Below are 22,246 nucleotides of genomic sequence, written 5' to 3' on the forward strand. Positions count from 1 at the left end.
CCCACCCCCGCCCCAATGCATGATCTGTCCAACGCGCCTCCCCCCCATGACCCCCCCCCCCCACTAAGAGAACCCCTAAAAGAGGAGACCACCCGCAGGGAACCCACTAACTCGTAAAACACAATAAGAACAAAGAACAAAGAACAAAGAAATGTACAGCACAGGAACAGGCCTTTCGGCCCTCCAAGCCCGTGCCGACCATGCTGCCCGACTAAACTACAATCTTCTACACTTCCTGGGTCCGTATCCTTCTATTCCCATCCTATTTCATATATTTGTCAAGATGCCCCTTAAATGTCCCTATCGTCCCTGCTTCCACTACCTCCTCCGGTAGTGAGTTCCAGGCACCCACTACCCTCTGTGTAAAAAACTTGCCTCGTACATCTACTCTAAACCTTGCCCCTCTCACCTTAAACCTATGCCCCCTAGTAATTGATCCCTCAACCCTGGGAGAAAGTCTCTGACTATCCACTCTGTCTATGCCCCTCATAATTTTGTATACCTCTATCAGGTCTCCCCTCAACCTCCTTCGTTCCAGTGAGAACAAACCGAGTTTATTCAATCGCTCCTCATAGCTAATGCCCTCCATACCAGGCAGCATTCTGGTAAATCTCTTCTGCACCCTCTCTAAAGCCTCCACATCCTTCTGGTAGTGTGGCGACCAGAATTGAACACTGTACTCCAAGTGTGGCCTAACTAAGGTTCTATACAGCTGCAACATGACTTGCCAATTCTTATACTCAATGCCCCGGCCAATGAAGGCAAGCATGCCGTATGCCTTCTTGACTATCTTCTCCACCTGTGTTGCCCCTTTCAATGACCTGTGGACCTGTACTCCTAGATCTCTTTGACTTTCAATACGCTTGAGGGTTCTACCATTCACTGTATATTCCCTACCTGCATTAGCCCTTCCAAAATGCATTACCCACATTTGTCCGTATTAAACTCCATCTGCCATCTCTCCGCCCAAGTCTCCAGATAAGGACCCCCTATCTCAGGAAATCCCCCCAGGGACCCCCTAATTAAAAGGACTAATGTAACTAGAGGGACCCCCTAACTAGAGAGAGTGAAGCACACCCCTTCACATGAGTGATTTTAAAGTGCTGAGCTGGAAGCTGACAGCACTTAACTGTCTTTGATGTGGTTGATGTTTGTAAATATTATGGTTTCAGCACTTAGACTTACTCATCTGTGAAGAAGATGAATGAAGCAAGGCTCACAGCTGGTTTGTGGAAGGTGTCAATCACAGACCACTAACAGAAACAAATGAATGGTTTGTAGCTGCTGGATCTGAGAAATTTTGGGGGGGGGGGGGGGGGGGGGCAGCCGCGGGACTTTCCTGGAGCGTTCGCACAAAATGGTGGCCTGATAGCGCACAAATCTGCGAGAAGGATACGGAATTGCTCACCAATGTTCAGCTCTGGCAGACAGGGGGGTTCTCCTCCGGCTTCACCAGCAGCAAACCCACACCCCCGGGTTTCCCGACAGGGTGGCCATAATGGGAAACCCCATTGGCCGGCTGCGGGAAGGGAGAATCCCGCTGCCGGTGGGAGCGCAACACACCAGAAAACAGGGATGGGGCGGATGGAGAATCCCATCCATAATCCGGGAGACTCTCATCCAGCATCACAAAAACCAGATGATCTGGTCTTCATTACACAGCTGCTAGTGGAATCTTGCTGTGCACAAAGTGGCAGCATTTCCTGCCTGACAACAAACTTCACAATTCACAATTACATCAGTGACTAGAGAGTGCAAATGGCAAACAGGAGGGTTTGTGCAGCCAATGAGTGACACAGTTAGGTATCGTCCACAGAGGTGGAAAGATAGCGCTGGAGTGGAGCAGGGACACGCATCTTTCTACCTTCAGTGGGGAGACATCCAGAGATGCCGTGCGAGCCACATCATATTGATCTCCTTCAGAAATCAGGGCCAGCAGCTTGTCATTGAGACACTCGACATCACCCTCCATCTTCCCGATCAACTGCAGTAATCATCAAAGAGAAAATTACACCAACATAGCGGAGACTCAATAAACAAACCCCTCACTGTGACACTCTGATATACCCCACACCCCTCACTGCAACACTCTGAGAAACCCCACACCCCTCACTGTAACACTCTGATATACCCCACACCCCTCACTGTAACACTCTGATATACCCCGCATCCCTCACTGTAACACTCTGATATACCCCACACCCCTCACTGTAACACTCTGATATACCCCACACCCCTCACTGTAACACTGATATACCCCACACCCCTCACTGTAACACTCTGATATACCCCACACCCCTCACTGTAACACTGATATACCCCACAACCCTCACTGTAACACTCTGATATACCCCACACCCCTCACTGTAACACTCTGATATACCCCACACCCCTCACTGTAACACTCGGATATACCCCGCATCCCTCACTGTAACACTCTGATATGCCCCACACCCCTCACTGTAACACTCTGATATACCCCACACCCCTCACTGTAACACCCTGATATACCCCACACCCCTCACTGTAACACTCTGATATACCCCACACCCCTCACTGTAACACTGATATACCCCACTCCCATCACTGTAACACTCTGATATACCCCACACCCCTCACTGTAACACTCTGAAATACCCCACTCCCATCACTGTAACACTCTGATATACCCCACACCCCTCACTGTAACACTCTGATATACCCCACACCCCTCACTGTAACACTCTGATATACCCCGCATCCCTCACTGTAACACTCTGATATACCCCACACCCCTCACTGTAACACTCTGATATACCCCACACCCCTCACTGTAACACTGATATACCCCACACCCCTCACTGTAACACTCTGATATACCCCACACCCCTCACTGTAACACTGATATACCCCACAACCCTCACTGTAACACTCTGATATACCCCACACCCCTCACTGTAACACTCTGATATACCCCACACCCCTCACTGTAACACTCGGATATACCCCGCATCCCTCACTGTAACACTCTGATATACCCCATTCCCCTCACTGTAACACTCTGATATGCCCCACACCCCTCACTGTAACACCCTGATATACCCCACACCCCTCACTGTAACACTCGGATATACCCCGCATCCCTCACTGTAACACTCTGATATACCCCACACCCCTCACTGTAACACTCTGATATGCCCCACACCCCTCACTGTAACACCCTGATATACCCCACACCCCTCACTGTAACACTCTGATATACCCCACACCCCTCACTGTAACACTGATATACCCCACTCCCATCACTGTAACACTCTGATATACCCCACACCCCTCACTGTAACACTCTGAAATACCCCACTCCCATCACTGTAACACTCTGATATACCCCACACCCCTCACTGTAACACTCTGATATACCCCACACCCCTCACTGTAACACTCTGATATATCCCACACCCCTCACTGTAACACTCTGATATACCCCACACCCCTCACTGTAACACTCTGATATACACCGCATCCCTCACTGTAACACTCTGATATACCCCACACCCCTCACTGTAACACTCTGATATACCCCACACCCCTCACTGTAACACTGATATACCCCACTCCCATCACTGTAACACTCTGATATACCCCACACCCCTCACTGTAACACTCTGATATACCCCACTCCCATCACTGTAACACTCTGATATACCCCACACCCCTCACTGTAACACTCTGATATACCCCACACCTCTCCCTGTAACACTCTGATATACCCCACACCCCTCACTGTAACACTCTGATATACCCCACTCCCATCACTGTAACACTCTGATATACCCCACACCCCTCACTGTAACACTCTGATATATCCCACACCCCTCACTGTAACACTGATATACCCCACACCCCTCACTGTAACACTCTGATATATCCCACACCCCTCACTGTAACACTCTGATATCGCCCACACCCCTCACTGTAACACTCTGATATCCCCCACACCCCTCACAGTCACACTCTGATATACCCCACACCCCTCACTGTAACACTCTGATATACCCCACACCCCTCACTGTAACACTCTGATATATCCCACACCCCTCACTGTAACACTCTGATATACCCCACACCCCTCACTGTAACACCCTGATATACCCCACACACCTCACTGTAACACTCTGATATACCCCACACCCCTCACTGTAACACTCTGATCCACCCCACACCCATCACTGTAACACTCTGATATACCCCACACCCCTCACTGTAACACTCTGATATACCCCACACCCCTCACTGTAACACTCTGATATACCCCACACCCCTCACTGTAACACCCTGATATATCCCACACCCCTCACTGTAACACTCTGATATACCCCACACCCCTCACTGTAACACTGATATACCCTACACCCCTCACTGTAACACTCTGATATACCCCACACCCCTCACTGTAACACTGATATACCCCACACCCATCATTGTAACACCCTGATATATCCCACACCCCTCACTGTAACACTCTGATATACCCCACACCCCTCACTGTAACACTGATATACCCTACACCCCTCACTGTAACACTCTGATATATCCCACACCCCTCACAGTAACACTCTGATATACCCCACACCACTCACAGTAACACTCTGATATACCCCACACCCCTCACTGCAACACTCTGATATACCCCACACCCCTCACTGTGACACTCTGATATACCCCACACCATTCACTGTAACACTCTGATATATCTCACACTCCTCACTGTAACACTCTGATATACCCCACACCCCTCCCTGTAACACTCTGATATACCCCACACCCCTCACTGTAACACTCTCTGATATACCCCACACCCTTCACTGTAACACTCTGATATATCCCACACCCCTCACTGTAATACTGATATACCCCACACCCCTCACTGTAACACTCTGATATACCCCACACCCCTCACTGGAACACTGATATATCCCACACCCCTCACTGTAACACTCTGATATACCCCACACCCCTCACAGTAACACTCTGATATACCCCACACCCCTCACTGTGACACTCTGATATACCCCACACCATTCACTGTAACACTGATATATCTCACACTCCTCACTGTAACACTCTGATATACCCCACACCCCTCCCTGTAACACTCTGATATACCCCACACCCCTCACTGTAACACTCTCTGATATACCCCACACCCTTCACTGTAACACTCTGATATATCCCACACCCCTCACTGTAATACTGATATACCCGACACCCCTCACTGTAACACTCTGATATACCCCACACCCATCACTGTAACACTCTGATATATCCCACACCCCTCACTGTTACACTCTGATATACCCCACACCCATCACTGTAACACTCTGATATACCCCACACCCATCACTGTAACACTCTGATATATCCCACACCCCTCACTGTTACACTCTGATATACCCCACACCCCTCACTGTAACACTCTCTGATATACCCCACACCCTTCACTGTAACACTCTGATATATCCCGCACCCCTCACTGTAACACTCTGATATACCCCACGCCCCTCACTGTAACACTCTGATATACCCCAAACCCCTCACTGTAACACTGATATACCCCACACCCCTCACTGCAACACTCTGATATACCCCAAACCCCTCACTGTAACACATGATATACCCCACACCCCTCACTGTAACACTCTGATATACCCACACCCCTCACTGTAACACTGATATACCCCACACCCCTCACTGTAACACACTGATATACCCCACACCTCTCACTGTGACACTCTGATATACCCCACACACCTCACTGTATCACTCTCTGATATACCCCACACCCCTCACTGTGACACTCTGATATACCCCACACCCCTCACTGTAACACTCTGATATCCCCCACACCCCTTAGTGTAACACTCTGATATATCCCACACCCCTCACTGTAACACTCTGATATATCCCACACCCAAAGAACAAAGAACAAAGAACAAAGAAATGTACAGCACAGGAACAGGCCCTTCGGCCCTCCAAGCCCGTGCCGACCATACTGCCCGACTAAACTACAATCTTCTACACTTCCTGGGTCCGTATCCTTCTATTCCCATCCTATTCATATATTCCCCTCACTGTAACACTGATATACCCCTCACCCCTCACTGCAACACTCTGATATACCCCACACCCCTCACTGTAACACTCTGATATCCCCCACACCCCTTAGTGTAACACTCTGATGTACCCCACCCCTCACTGTAGCACTCTGATATACCCCACACCACTCACTGTAACACTCTGATATACCCCACACCCCAACACTCTGACATACCCCTCACCCCTCACTGTAACACTGATATACCCCACACCCCTCACTGTAACACTGATATACCCCACACCCCTCACTGTACCACTCTGATATACCCCACACCCCTCACTGTAACACTCTGATATATCCCACACCCCTCACTGTAACACTGTGATATACCCCACACCCCTCACTGTAACACTCTGATATACCCCACACCCCTCACTGTAACACTCTGATATACCCCACACCCCTCACTGTAACACAGGTATACCCCACACCCCTTAGTGTAACACTCTGATATACCCCACAACCCTCACTGTAACACTCTGATATACCCCACACCCCTCACTATAACACTGATATACCCCACACCCCTCACTGTAACACTGATATACCCCACACCCCTCACTGTAACACTCTGATATACCGCACACCCCTCGCTGTAACACTCTGATATACCCCACACCCCTCACTGTAACACTCTGATATACCCCACACCCCTCACTGTAACACAGATATACCCCACACCCCTTAGTGTAACACTCTGATATACCCCACACCCCTCACTGTAACACTCTGATATACCCCACACCCCTCACTGTAACACTCTGATATACCCCACACCCCAACACTCTGATATACCCCACACCCCTCACTGTAACACAGATATACCCCACACCCCTTAGTGTAACACTCTGATATACCCCACACCCCTCACTGTAACACTCTGATATACCCCACACCCCTCACTGTAACACTCTGATATACCCCACACCCCTCACTGGAACACTCTGATATACCCCACACCCCTCACTGTAACACTCTCTGATATACCCCACACCCCTCACTGTAACACTCTGATATACCCCACACCCCTCACTGTAACACTCTGATATACCCCACACCCCTCACTGTAACACTCTGATATACCCCACACCCCTCATTGGAACACTCTGATATACCCCATACCCCTCACTGTAACACTGATATACCCCACACCCCTCACTGTAACACTCTCTGATATACCCCACACCCCTCACTGTAACACTCTGATATACCCCACACCCCTCACTGTAACACTCTGATATACCCCACACCCCTCACTGTAACACTCTGATATACCCCACACCCCTCACTGTAACTCTGATATACCCCACACCCCTCACTGTAACACTCTGATATACCCCACACCCCTCACTGTAACACTCTGATATACCCCACACCCCTCACTGTAACACTCTGATATACCCCACACCCCTCACTGTAACACTCTGATATACCCCACACCCCTCACTGTAACACTCTGATATACCCCACACCCCTCACTGTAACTCTGATATACCCCACACCCCTCACTGTAACACTCTGATATACCCCACACCCCTCACTGTAACACTCTGATATACCCCACACCCCTCACTGTAACACTCTGATATACCCCACACCCCTCACTGTAACTCTGATATATCCCACACCCCTCACTGTAACTCTGATATACCCCACACCCCTCACTGCAACACTCTGATATACCCCACACCCCTCACTGTAACACTGATATACCCCACACCCCTCACTGTAACACTCCGATATACCCCACACCCCTCACTGTAACACTCTGATATACCCCACACCCCTCACTGTAACACTCTGATTGTGTCGCAGAATGTTACAGGCAATTTAGTAAAAATGGGGGAGTTGTTGAAGGTTCAAAAGAAGGGATACAAGAATAGGGGAGCGATTAACGGGGAAAAAATCTTATTCAAGGAGATACCTAAACTTATGCAGAGAGCGTTTTGTCTTCTCGATTCAGGGTCTAGCCCCTGGCTTGTTGGCAATGAGACTTGGGGGGAATACACTGAGCCACGGAATACAGATTTTGATTGGATGCAATTCTAATTTTTTAATTTAGAGTACTCATTCAAGTTTTTATTCCAATTTAGGAGAATTTAGCGTGGCCATTCCACCTACCCAGCACATCTTTGGGTTGTGGGGGTGAGACCCACGCAGATACGGGGAGAATGTGCAAACTCCACACGGACAGTGACCCAGAGCCGGTATCTAACCCGGGACCTCGGCGCTGTGAGACAGAAGTGCTAACCACTGCGTCACCATGCCATCCAGGATTGTGTACAATTCTGCTGCTGCTGATGGCCCCCCATGCCTCATGGATGCCCAAGTTGTGAGTGGCTAGATCTGGTGGTAATGGGTGTTTTCCAATGTTAAAGTGATTGGACAGGTTAAATTTGGTCAGTGATTGTAGGGGGGGTTACCTGAAGTTGCTCGCACGTGCTTCGACCCACAGACTCTAACAATCGTTTCCGAACATCTGTCTTCGTCTCCAATATTGCAGCCTCTAACTGCCTCAACGTCTCCTGTCGAGTCAATATAAGGCATGGCATGTCAGGGGTTAATGCAAGTTGTACGGGTTTTATATTCCATCAAACCGTGGACAATCCCACTGTTAGCCTACTTACAACCACAGAGATTCAGAGTAAACATATATAATCTACTGATGTTAATCCAGCTCCATCACACTGTCACTCAGTAACCCCTCTCCCCCAGCACCCTGTGTTACTGACTGTATCTCTACTGATGTTAATCCAGCTCCCTCACACTGTCACTCAGTATCCCCTCTCCCCCAGCACCTGTGTTACTGACTGTATCTCTACTGATGTTAATCCAGCTCCCTCACGCTGTCACTCAGTAACCCCTCTCCCCCAGCACCCTGTATTACTGACTGTATCTCTACTGATGTTAATCCAGCTCCCTCACACTGTCACTCAGTAACCCCTCTCCCCCAGCACCCTGTGTTACTGACTGTATCTCTACTGATGTTAATCCAGCTCCCTCACACTGTCACTCAGCAACCCCTCTCCCCCCAGCACCCTGTATTACTGACTGTATCTCTACTGATGTTAATCCAGCTCCCTCACACTGTTACTCAGCAACCCCTCTCCCCCCAGCACCCTGTGTTACTGACTGTATCTCTACTGATGTTAATCCAGCTCCCTCACACTGTCACTCAGTAACCCCTCTCCCCCAGCACCCTGTGTTACTGACTGTATCTCTACTGATGTTAATCCAGCTCCCTCACACTGTCACTCAGTAACCCCTCTCCCCCAGCACCCTGTGTTACTGACTGTATCTCTACTGATGTTAATCCAGCTCCCTCACACTGTCACTCAGTAACCCCTCTCCCCCAGCACCCTGTGTTATTGACTGTATCTCTACTGATGTTAATCCAGCTCCCTCACACTGTCACTCAGTAGCCCCTCTCCCCCAGCACCCTGTGTTACTGACTGTATCTCTACTGATGTTAATCCAGCTCCCTCACACTGTCACTCAGTAACCCCTCTCCCCCAGCACCCTGTGTTACTGACTGTATCTCTACTGATGTTAATCCAGCTCCCTCACACTGTCACTCAGTAACCCCTCTCCCCCAGCACCCTGTGTTATTGACTGTATCTCTACTGATGTTAATCCAGCTCCCTCACACTGTCACTCAGTAGCCCCTCTCCCCCAGCACCCTGTGTTACTGACTGTATCTCTACTGATGTTAATCCAGCTCCCTCACACTGTCACTCAGTAGCCCCTCTCCCCCAGCACCCTGTGTTACTGACTGTATCTCTACTGATGTTAATCCAGCTCCCTCACACTGTCACTCAGTAACCCCTCTCCCCCATCACCCTGTGTTACTGACTGTATCTCTACTGATGTTAATCCAGCTCCCTCACACTGTCACTCAGTAACCCCTCTCCCCCAGCACCCTGTATTACTGACTGTATCTCTACTGATGTTAATCCAGCTCCCTCACACTGTTACTCAGCAACCCCTCTCCCCCCAGCACCCTGTATTACTGACTGTATCTCTACTGATGTTAATCCAGCTCCCTCACACTGTCACTCAGCAACCCCTCTCCCACCAGCACCCTGTATTACTGACTGTATCTCTACTGATGTTAATCCAGCTCCCTCACACTGTCACTCAGTAACCCCTCTCCCCCAGCACCCTGTGTTACTGACTGTATCTCTACTGATGTTAATCCAGCTCCCTCACACTGTCACTCAGTAACCCCTCTCCCCCAGCACCCTGTGTTACTGACTGTATCTCTACTGATGTTAATCCAGCTCCCTCACACTGTCACTCAGTAACCCCTCTCCCCCAGCACCCTGTGTTACTGACTGTATCTCTACTGATGTTAATCCAGCTCCCTCACACTGTCACTCAGTAACCCCTCTCCCCCAGCACCCTGTGTTACTGACTGTATCTCTACTGATGTTAATCCAGCTCCCTCACACTGTCACTCAGTAACCCCTCTCCCCCAGCACCCTGTGTTACTGACTGTATCTCTACTGATGTTAATCCAGCTCCCTCACACTGTCACACAGTAACCCCTCTCCCCCAGCACCTGTGTTACTGACTGTATCTCTACTGATGTTAATCCAGCTCCCTCACACTGTCACTCAGTAACCCCTCTCCCCCAGCACCCTGTGTTACTGACTGTATCTCTACTGATGTTAATCCAGCTCCCTCACACTGTCACTCAGTAACCCCTCTCCCCCAGCACCCTGTGTTACTGACTGTATCTCTACTGATGTTAATCCAGCTCCCCCACACTGTCACTCAGTAACCCCTCTCCCCCAGCACCCTGTGTTATTGACTGTATCTCCACTGATGTTAATCCAGCTCCCCCACACTGTCACTCAGTAACCCCTCTCCCCCCAGCACCCTGTGTTACTGACTGTATCTCTACTGATGTTAATCCAGCTCCCTCACACTGTCACTCAGTAACCCCTCTCCCCCAGCACCCTGTGTTACTGACTGTATCTCTACTGATGTTAATCCAGCTCCCTCACACTGTCACTCAGTAACCCCTCTCCCCCAGCACCCTGTGTTACTGACTGCATCTCTACTGATGTTAATCCAGCTCCCTCACACTGTCACTCAGTAACCCCTCTCCCCCAGCACCCTGTGTTACTGACTGTATCTCTACTGATGTTAATCCAGCTCCCTCACACTGTCACTCAGTAACCCCTCTCCCCCATCACCCTGTGTTACTGACTGTATCTCTACTGATGTTAATCCAGCTCCCACACATTGTCACTCAGTAGCCTCTCTCCCGCAGCACCCTGTGTTACTGACTGCATCTCTACTGATGTTAATCCAGCTCCCTCACACTGTCACTCAGTAACCCCTCTCCCCCAGCACCGTGTTACTGACTGTATCTCTACTGATGTTAATCCAGCTCCCTCACACTGTCACTCAGTAACCCCTCTCCCCCAGCACCCTGTGTTACTGACTGTATCTCTACTGATGTTAATCCAGCTCCCTCACACTGTCACTCAGTAACCCCTCTCCCCCATCACCCTGTGTTACTGACTGTATCTCTACTGATGTTAATCCAGCTCCCACACATTGTCACTCAGTAGCCTCTCTCCCGCAGCACCCTGTGTTACTGACTGCATCTCTACTGATGTTAATCCAGCTCCCTCACACTGTCACTCAGTAACCCCTCTCCCCCAGCACCGTGTTACTGACTGTATCTCTACTGATGTTAATCCAGCTCCCTCACACTGTCGCTCAGTAACCCCTCTCCCGCAGCACCCTGTGTTACTGACTGTATCTCTACTGATGTTAATCCAGCTCCCTCACAGTCACTCAGTAACCCCTCTCCCCCAGCACCGTGTTACTGACTGTATCTCTACTGATGTTAATCCAACTCCCTCACACTGTCACTCAGTAACCCCTCTCCCCCAGCACCCTGTGTTACTGACTGTATCTCTACTGATGTTGATCCAGCTCCCTCACACTGTCACTCAGTAACCCCTCTCCCCCAGCACCCTGTGTTACTGACTGTATCTCCACTGATGTTAATCCAGCTCCCTCACACTGTCACTCAGTAACCCCTCTCCCCCAGCACCCTGTGTTACTGACTGTATCTCTACTGATGTTAATCCAGCTCCCTCACTGTCACTCCATCAGCCCCAATAATAGTCTCCTGTTATTATTGAACTGAAATGATTGATGAAGCAATACAAATAGACACAGTGGTCTGTGTGATGGGCACGGTAAAGCACCGTGATCGTGCGATACTGTACCGGGTTTGAGAGTAGTGAGTCAGTACAGCAGGGGCTCAGGGCCTGTCCTGTACCTGGTACTGTGTGATGTGAGTCACTCCATCTCTCAGTGACTGCCTCACTGTGCAATGGGCTGCCTGAAGCAGCTTCAACCTGCTCTGTAAACTGCTCAGACACTCCCGGGCCCGGGGGCCGATCACCCCCCCAGGCGCATCCTCCTGGGCCAGCCGACACTGCTGCTCGCTCAGCTCCCGGCTCAGTCTCTCGAGGGTCGCGACCAGAAGCTGGAACACACAATAATCAAACATGTCAGCTTCCTCGATACCAGAACCCGTTACCAACCATTACTCAAGCAGGTTCAATCCCCTGAGCTTAAAGCCAGACTGTTCGATCGACAGCCACAGCGGGCGGTGTAGCCCCCCGTCAGACACCAGAGTTCACAATCTGGGCTGACATGCCCAGCACAGTAGAGGGGAGCGCCACCCCATCAAAAGAGGTAACGCACTGCCAGAGAGTCAACAGAGGAGGTATCGCACTGCCAGAGGGTCACGACAGAGGCGGTCTCGCACTGCCAGAGGGTCACAAGAGAGGAGGTGTCGCACTGCCAGAGAGTCAACAGAGGAGGTATCGCACTGCCAGAGGGTCAACAGAGGAGGCATCGCACTGCCAGAGGGTCACGACAGAGGCGGTCTCGCACTGCCAGAGGGTCACGAGAGAGGAGGTGTCGCACTGCCAGTGGGTCACGACAGAGGAGGTCTCGCACTGCCAGAGGGTCAACAGAGGAGGCATCGCACTGCCAGAGGGTCACAACAGAGGAGGTCTCGCACTGCCAGAGGGTCACGAGAGAGGTGTCGCACTGCCAGTGGGTCACGACAGAGGAGGTCTCGCACTGCCAGAGGGTCACGACAGAGGAGGTCTCGCACTGCCAGTGGGTCACGACAGAGGAGGTCTCGCACTGCCAGAGGGTCACGACAGAGGAGGTCTCGCACTGCCAGAGGGTCACGACAGAGGAGGTCTCGCACTGCCAGAGGGTCACGACAGAGGAGGTCTCGCACGGCCAGAGGGTCACGACAGAGGAGGTCTTGCACTGCCAGAGGGTCACGACAGAGGAGGTCTCGCCTGCCAGAGGCTAACGACAGAGGAGGTGTCGCACTGCCAGAGGGTCACGACAGTGGAGGTCTCGCACTGCCAGAGGGTCATGACAGTGGAGGTCTCGCACTGCCAGAGGGTCACGACAGGGGAGGTGTCGCACTGCCAGAAGGTCACGACAGAGGAGGTGTCGCACTGCCAGAGGGTCACGACAGAGGAGATGTCGCACTGTCAGAGGCTAATGACAGAGGAGGTGTCGCACTGCCAGAGGCTAACGACAGAGGAGGTGTCACACTGCCAGAGGAGATGTCGCACTGCCAGGGGCTAACGATAGAGGAGGTGTCGCACTGGCAGAGGCTAACGACAGAGGGGGATGTCGCACTGGCAGAGGCTAACGACAGAGGAGGTGTCGCACTGCCAGTGGCTAACGACAGAGGAGTAGTCGCACTGCCAGAGGATCACGATGGAGAGGGGTAACAGTCCGCAAGAGCATTATGACAGAGGGGTCCCCTTTCCACCAGGGGGTCACGACAGAGGGGGAACATCACAAAGTGCTTCCTAATCAAACTTTTTGATGTGGAGATGCCAGCGTTGAACTGGGCTGAACACAGTAAGAAGTCTTACAACACCAGGTTAAAGTCCAACAGGTTTGTTTTAAACACTAGCTTTCGGAGCACTGCTCCTTCCGCAGGTGAATCTTCTTTTTGAAGTACAGTCACTGCTGCAATGTGGAAAACACAGCGGACAATTTACACAGAGGAAGATCCCACAAAATAGAATCAGTATGTGGATCAGGTCTCAGTCTCACTCCGAAGGGGTCGCCCTCAGCCAAGACGGACTCACTCCCAGCGCTCTTCTCATTCTCTGTTTGAACTCAGTTAGATTCAGCCTTTGGATTCTCTCCATCACTTGCAGTATAACTGATGATTGTTACCTGGAGATATTGCAGCTGCTTTTCCGCCCCCTTAATGGGTACTGAGCAGTAAGAGGACATTCCCTCCTCCACACCATCGAACCAGTGGCTGATCCACAGGATGGAATCCTGCCAGCACCTCTCCAGTCTGAAGCATTCATCCTGATTAATGTCCCCCTGCAAATAGGTAAAAATACTCAACAAAAGGCACAGCTTCCACAACACATCACCAAAGGCACAATTGTTCTAGAAAAAGAGTACAAATCCCTCTACACTGTCCCCTTCAAACACTCCCACGACAGGTACAGCACGGGGTTAGATACAGAGTAAAGCTCCCTCTACACTGTCCCCCATCAAACACTCCCAGGACAGGTACAGCACGGGGTTAGATACAGAGTAAAGCTCCCTCTACACTGTCCCCTTCAAACACTCACACGACAGGTACAGCACGGGGTTAGACACAGAGTAAAGCTCCCTCTACACTGTCCCCCATCAAACACTCCCAGGACAGGTACAGCACGGGGTTAGATACAGAGTAAAGCTCCCTCTACACTGTCCCCATCAAACACTCCCAGGACAGGTACAGTACGGGGTTAGATACAGAGTAAAGCTCCCTCTACACTGTCCCCTTCAAACACTCCCAGGACAGGTACAGCACGGGGTTAGATACAGAGTAAAGCTCCCTCTACACTGTCCCCCATCAAACACTCCCAGGACAGGTACAGCACGGGGTTAGATACAGAGTAAAGCTCCCTCTACACAGTCCCCATCAAATACTCCCAGGACAGGTACAGCACGGGGTTAGATACAGAGTAAAGCTCCCTCTACACTGTCCCCATCAAACACTCCCAGGACAGGTGCAGCACGGTGTTAGATACAGAGTAAAGCTCCCTCTACACTGTCCTCATCAAACACTCCCAGGACAGGTACAGCACGGGGTTAGATACAGAGTAAAGCTCCCTCTACACTGTCCCATCAAACACTCCCAGGACAGGTACAGCACGGGGTTAGATACAGAGTAAAGCTCCCTCTACACTGGCCCCATCAAACACTCCCAGGACAGGTACAGCACGGGGTTAGATACAGACTAAAGCTCCCTCTACACTGTCCCACCAAACACTCCCAGGACAGGTACAGCACGTGGTTAGATACAGAGTAAAGCTCCCTCTACACTGTCCCCATCAAACACTCCCAGGACAGGTAGAGCATGGGGTTAGATACAGAGTAAAGCTCCCTCTACACTGTCACCATCAAACACTCCCAGGACAGGTACAGCACTGGGTTAGATACAGAGTAAAGCTCCCTCTACACTGTCCCCATCAAACACTCCCAGGACAGATACAGCACGGGGTTAGATACAGAGTAAAGCTCCCTCTACACTGTCCCCATCCATCACTCCCAGGACAGGTACAGCACTGGGTTAGATACAGAGTAAAGCTCCCTCTACACTGTCCCCATCAAACACTCCCAGGACAGGTACAGCACGGGGTTAGATACAGAGTAAAGCTCCCTCTACACTGTCACCATCAAACACTCCCAGGACAGGTACAGCATGGGGTTAGATACAGAGTAAAGCTCCCTCTACACTGTCCCCATCAAACACTCCCAGGACAGCTACAGCACGGGGTTAGATACAGAGTAAAGCTCCCTCTACACTGTCCCCATCAAACACTCCCAGGACAGGTACAGCACGGGGTTAGATACAGAGTAAAGCTCCCTCTACACTGTCCCCATCAAACACTCCCAGGACAGATACAGCATGGGGTTAGATACAGAGTAAAGCTCCCTCTACACTGTCCCCATCAAACACTCCCAGGACAGGTACAGCACGGGGTTAGATACACAGTAAAGCTCCCTCTACACTGTCACCATCAAACACTCCCAGGACAGGTACAGCACGGGGTTAGATACAGAGTAAAGCTCCCTCTACACTGTCCCCATCAAACACTCCCAGGACAGGTACAGCACGGGGTTAGATACACAGTAAAGCTCCCTCTACACTGTCACCATCAAACACTCCCAGGACAGGTACAGCACGGGGTTAGATACACAGTAAAGCTCCCTCTACACTGTCACCATCAAACACTTCCTGGGCAGCTACTGATGTTACAGGAAGAGTTGGGGTAAAGTGGAGATTTATGATCATGTTCTCAGGAATGGAGTATTCTACCTTAAACAAAAGGTTAAATTCCCCTCAGCCACCTCTCCCTGTGCAGCGATCTCAGATCTCACCTCTCCCTGTGCAGCGATCTCAGATCTCACCTCTCCCTGTGCAGTGATCTCAGATCTCACCTCTCCCTGTGCAGCGATCTCAGATCTCACCTCTCCCTGTGCAGCGATCTCAGATCTCACCTCTCCCTGTGCAGCGATCTCAGATCTCACCTCTCCCTGTGCAGCGATCTCAGATCTCACCTCTCCCTGTGCAGCGATCTCAGATCTCACCTCTCCCTGTGCAGTGATCTCAGATCCCACCTCTCCCTGTGCAGCGATCTCAGATCTCACCTCTCCCTGTGCAGTGATCTCAGATCTCACCTCTCCGCCGGGTCGGAGAATCACCGGGGGCTGGCGTGAATCCCGCCCCCGCCGGTTGCCGAATTCTGCGGCACCGGATATTCAGCAGGGGCGGGAATCGCGCCACGCCGGTTGGCGCCCCCCCCCCCCCCCCCAAGCGATTCACCGGCCCCAAGCGATGTCCCGCTGCTGGAATGCCTGTCCCACCGGCATGGATTAAACCACCTACCTTACCGGCGGGACAAGGCGGCGCGGGTGGGCTCCGGGGTCCTGGAGGGGGCGCGGGGCGATCTGGCCCCGGGGGGTGCCCCCACGGTGGCCTGGCCCGCGATCGGGGCCCACCGATCCGCGGGCGGGCCTGTGCCGTGGGGGCACTCTTTTCCTTCCGCCTTTGCCACGGTCTCCACCATGGCGGAGGTGGAAGAGACTCCCATGCGCGGGGATGCCGTGAGCGGCCGCTGACGCTCCCGCGCATGCGCCGTGCGGCAAAGTCAGTTTCGAGCCAGCTGGCGGGGCGCCAAAGGCCTTTCCCGCCAGCTGGCGGGGCGGAAATCAGTCCGCCGCGGGCCTAGCCCCTCAAGGTTAGGGCTCGGCCCCTCAAGATGCTGAGAATTCTGCACCTTTGGGGCAGCGCGATGCCAGACCGATTTGCGCCGTTTTTGGCGCCGGTTGGCGGACATCGCGCCAATTACGGAGAATTGCGCCCCAGATCTCACCTCTCCCTGTGCGGCGATCTCAGATCCCACCTCCCCCTGTGTAGCGATCTCAGATCTCACCTCTCCCTGCCTCGCGATCTCAGATCCCACCACTTCCTGTGTAGTGATCTCAGATCTCACCTCTCCCTGCCCGGCGATCTCAGATCCCACCTCTCCCTGTGCAGAGATCTCAGATCCTACCTCTCCCTGTGCAGCAATCTCAGATCTCACCTCTCCCTGTGCAGCAATCTCAGATCTCACCTCTCCCTGTGCAGTGATCTCAGATCTCACCTCTCCCTGCCTCGCGATCTCAGATCCCACCTCTCCCTGTGCAGAGATCTCAGATCCTACCTCTCCCTGTGCAGCAATCTCAGATCTCACCTCTCCCTGTGCAGCAATCTCAGATCTCACCTCTCCCTGTCCAGTGATCTCAGATCTCACCTCTCCCTACCTCGCGATCTCAGATCCCACCTCTCCCTGTCCAGTGATCTCAGATCTCACCTCTCCCTGCCTCACGATCTCAGATCCCACCACTTCCTGTGCAGTGATCTCATATCTCACCTCTCCCTGTGCAGTGATCTCAGATCTCACCTCTCCCTGTGCAGTGATCTCAGATCCCACCTCTCCCTGTGCAGTGATCTCAGATCCCACCTCTCCCTGTGCAGTGATCTCAGATCTCACCTCTCCCTGTGCAGCGATCTCAGATCTCACCTCTCCCTGTGCAGTGATCTCAGATCTCACCTCTCCCTGTGCAGTGATCTCAGATCCCACCTCTCCCTGTGCAGTGACCTCAGATCCCACCTCTCCCTGTGCAGTGATCTCAGATCCCACCTCTCCCTGTGCAGTGATCTCAGATCCCACCTCTCCCTGTGCAGTGATCTCAGATCCCACCTCTCCCTGTGCAGTGATCTCAGATCCCACCTCTCCCTGTGCAGCGATCTCAGATCCCACCTCCCCCTGTGTAGTGATCTCAGATCTCACCTCTCCCTGCCCCGCGATCTCAGATCCCACCTCTCCCTGTGCAGAGATCTCAGATCCTACTTCTCCCTGTGCAGCAATCTCAGATCTCACCTCGCCCTGTGCAGTGATCTCAGATCTCACCTCTCCCTGTGCAGTGATCTCAGATCCCACCTCTCCCTGCCTCGCGATCTCAGATCCCACCTCTCCCGGTGCAGAGATCTCAGATCCTACTTCTCCCTGTGCAGCAATCTCAGATCTCACCTCGCCCTGTGCAGTGATCTCAGATCCCACCACTTCCTGTGCAGCGATCTCAGATCTCACCTCTCCCTGTGCAGCGATCTCAGATCTCACCTCTCCCTGTGCAGTGATCTCAGATCTCACCTCTCCCTGTGCAGTGATCTCAGATCCCACCTCTCCCTGTGCAGTGATCTCAGATCCCACCTCTCCCTGTGCAGTGATCTCAGATCCCACCTCTCCCTGTGCAGTGATCTCAGATCCCACCTCTCCCTGTGCAGTGATCTCAGATCCCACCTCTCCCTGTGCAGTGATCTCAGATCTCACCTCTCCCTGTGCAGCGATCTCAGATCTCACCTCTCCCTGCCTCGCGATCTCAGATCCCTCCTCTCCCTGTGCAGCGATTGTGGCAGTCTCTTGGACCAGCTCTCGGAGTTTGGTAATCCAAGTGTTCAGTTCCTCGGCTGCCTGTGGGGACGTTGAGGAGGTTCTGCGGACACGGTGGAGACTCCCAGCTGTGACTGACACCTGGAAAAACACCATGGACACGTCAAAGAACAGGAAGACTCGATGGACCGAATGGCTTTGTCTGCATTGTGTGACTCTATCCCTATGCGGCCTTGAATAATCTCAGGACATTTCAAAGTGCTGCACAACAAATGACGATTTAACCATCGGACCGGGAGCGATCTTGGAAAGGTAGAAGTCAATTTTCGCACAGCGAGCTCCACAGACAAGAGTGATAATAGTTTAGTGACCTGGATTGATAATCGATATTGTGGCGAGCTCACTTGCCCCTGTGTCAAATATGTGCAATAGGATCTTGTACACAAACTCTACAGGGCTGACCGGTTAATGTCTCAGTCCTCAGCACTTTCTTCCTGCACTGGGATTTGAACCCACAAACTCCCTGTAAAATCAACAAACACGCACGCCGTTTTTTTATACCAGCTGCACAGATTCAGGAACCCCTGAAATGAATCACGGGTCCCAAAATCTCCTGGAAAGGCGGCATTCAGCTACCCAAAGACCAACCCACAGAAAGCATTGCGCTGCGAATAACGTGGTGAGAGGGGAGTAAACGGAGACTTCAGTTGGGAGTCTGGAACCTGCCGGCTAAAGCAGTGGGACGGAAGGATTGCTCTGGAGATCCACTGCCTTCCACGGGCACACAGCTCCCTCTGTTGTCGAGCTGTAGTAAAAGCATTTTCCACATCATTCTGCTCAGTTCCCCAGGTCTGCTCACAGTCACAGCCAGGCTGGACACGGAGGAGCAGGAATATTGATGGAGAATTAAAGGGACTGCTCCATTCGCAGGAGGGTCACTCAGCTGAGGGCGTAGATTTAAGATAATTCGTAAAAGAACGAGGAGAAGAGACGAGAGACTTGTCAAAACGTTTTGGCTGGTGCTCATCAGCTCACACACAAGGACTGAAGATGATCAGTCGAGTTCATAAAGTGGCTCATTTGTAATAATAATAATCTTTATTAGTGTCACAAGTAGGCTCACATTAACACTGCAATGAAGTTACTGTGAAAAGCCCCTAGTCGCCACATTCCAGCGCCTGTTCGGGTACACAGAGGGAGAATTCAGAATGTCCAATTCACATCTTTCGGGACTTGTGGGAGGAAACCAGAGCACCCGGAGGAAACCCACGCAGACAATGGGGAGAATGTGCAGACTCCGCACAGAACCTGGGACCCTGGCGCTGTGAAGCAACAGTGCTAACCGCTTTGCTACCGTGCCCCCCACTTTACACTTGCTAGAAGTGAGATACATTCATCACAGACACTGGTTCTCTGCAAACAAAAGAATATGCTCAAGCCTTGCACCTTTTCTGAATAGCCCGGGGGTTCAGGGAGCCTACTGGTCTCCATGGATTATAACGACGGCAACGCCTCCAGCATAGTCAACTTGTCAACCAATCAGAACCCGATTTCTCCTGTAGAACAAATCGTTGCGATTGTTTGAAATTGACATTGTGTTTGTCCTGATGAGTCAAGATGAAAAACTTCAGCAACATGTGTCTTTTCAGCAAAATCCAAGAAGATGTGAAAACCTTTTTTTTTTTAATGCAGTGTGTTTTGATTGGGCTGCACTGCCTGGGAAAGTGCTGAAAGTTGATCCAAAAGTAACTTTCAAAAAGAGAATTGGATCAATATTTGATGGGGAATATCTGCACAATTGTGGGCGAGAGCAGGCGATGGATTAGATAGCTCAAGCAGAGTGGGTCAGGTGGCCTCCTTATACAGATTCTCTGATTGCCCCTTACAGCAAGTTGTAACATTTCAACCCCTGTATCGATGCGCAGACCAGGCCTCTAGCCACGGTGTTCAATTTGGTAAATAAGCAGGAATAACCTTAAAATAGTCTGAAATGCTAACTCAGTTTTTCTGTCCAGGGAATGCTGCCCAGACTGAGCATTCCTCGTCTTCGGAGTTCGGGTTTTCAGCATCCACAGTAATTTGGCTTTTTAGTTCTGTGCCAAATGAAGAACAGCTTTGGGTGAGTGAGTGTTGTGTGTATTGGCTCGGTGCCTCGATATCCCCGACTGAACCCAGGCGGACACACGTGGAAAGCGACAGATCGTAGATCACGCTTGGCAGGCAGAGAAGACTTCACTCTCTGACCCTCCACACTCAGGAATCTGGGCTGGATTTAAAAACAGCAACAACGACTTGCATTTTTGTAGCACCTTCAACGTCCTAAAACTTCCCAAGGCACATGCGGAGCAACGAAACCTGAATAAACTCCACCAATCCAGCGAGAGGTTTAGGGGAATTCCCCGGGTGTATTGAAGAGGAAACACACACGAGGGAGAAAGGAATTGATGGACAGAGATTAAGAGGGGTAGGAGGCTCCTGTGGAGCACGGACCAGGTGGGCTGCCTGGCCTGATTCTGTGCCGTAAATACTCTGTCAAATGCTGACACCATCCTCAAAAGCAGATATTACAACTGGTGGTCAGAATCTGGGTCAAAAAGGTAGGTGTTGAAAAGCATCTTAAAAGAAGAGAGAGGCACAGAGAAGTTTGGGGAGGGAATTCCAGAGTTTAGGACCCAGGCAGTTGAACACACAGCCACCGATAGTGAAGCGATTAAAATTAGGAATGTTCAAGAGGACGTAAATGAAGGAACGCAGAGATGCCGGAGAGATGTACAATAGAAAGAGATTACAGAGAGATAGCGAGACCATGAAGGTTCCTTGTTTTAAATGATTCTTTCACAGGGGGTGGGTATCTTTGTCTCCAACAGCATTTATTGCTCATCCCTAATTGCCCTCGGGAAGACGGCGGTGTTGCGTTGCAGTCCATACAGGTTCATAAATTCATAAGATAATAATAATCTTTATTAGTGTCACAAGTAGGCTCACATTAACACTGGAATGAAGTTACTGTGAAAAGCCCCTAGTCGCCACACTCCGGCGCCTGTTCGGGTACACGGAGGGAGAATTCAGAATGTCCAATCCGCCTAACAGC

The 22,246-nt window shown here is 51.3% G+C and overlaps 1 protein-coding gene across 2 annotated transcripts in view; it reads right to left on the reverse strand.

Moving 5' to 3' along the window:
* The window catches only part of LOC140406132 (uncharacterized), a 430,113-nt gene that overhangs the window by 15,785 nt on the left and 392,082 nt on the right, over nt 1–22,246 (reverse strand). For both annotated transcript variants that reach the window (XM_072494284.1, XM_072494278.1), the window contains 5 exons: nt 19,126–19,296; nt 14,390–14,545; nt 12,441–12,650; nt 8,560–8,661; nt 1,865–1,984 (listed from right to left, as the gene is read on the reverse strand). In XM_072494284.1, coding sequence (XP_072350385.1) covers nt 1,865–1,984; nt 8,560–8,661; nt 12,441–12,650; nt 14,390–14,545; nt 19,126–19,296 — 759 coding nt within the window. The remainder of the gene's footprint in view (nt 1–1,864; nt 1,985–8,559; nt 8,662–12,440; nt 12,651–14,389; nt 14,546–19,125; nt 19,297–22,246) is intronic.

This window comes from Scyliorhinus torazame, chromosome 2 (assembly GCF_047496885.1).
Source record: "Scyliorhinus torazame isolate Kashiwa2021f chromosome 2, sScyTor2.1, whole genome shotgun sequence".
Taxonomy (NCBI): domain Eukaryota; kingdom Metazoa; phylum Chordata; class Chondrichthyes; order Carcharhiniformes; family Scyliorhinidae; genus Scyliorhinus; species Scyliorhinus torazame.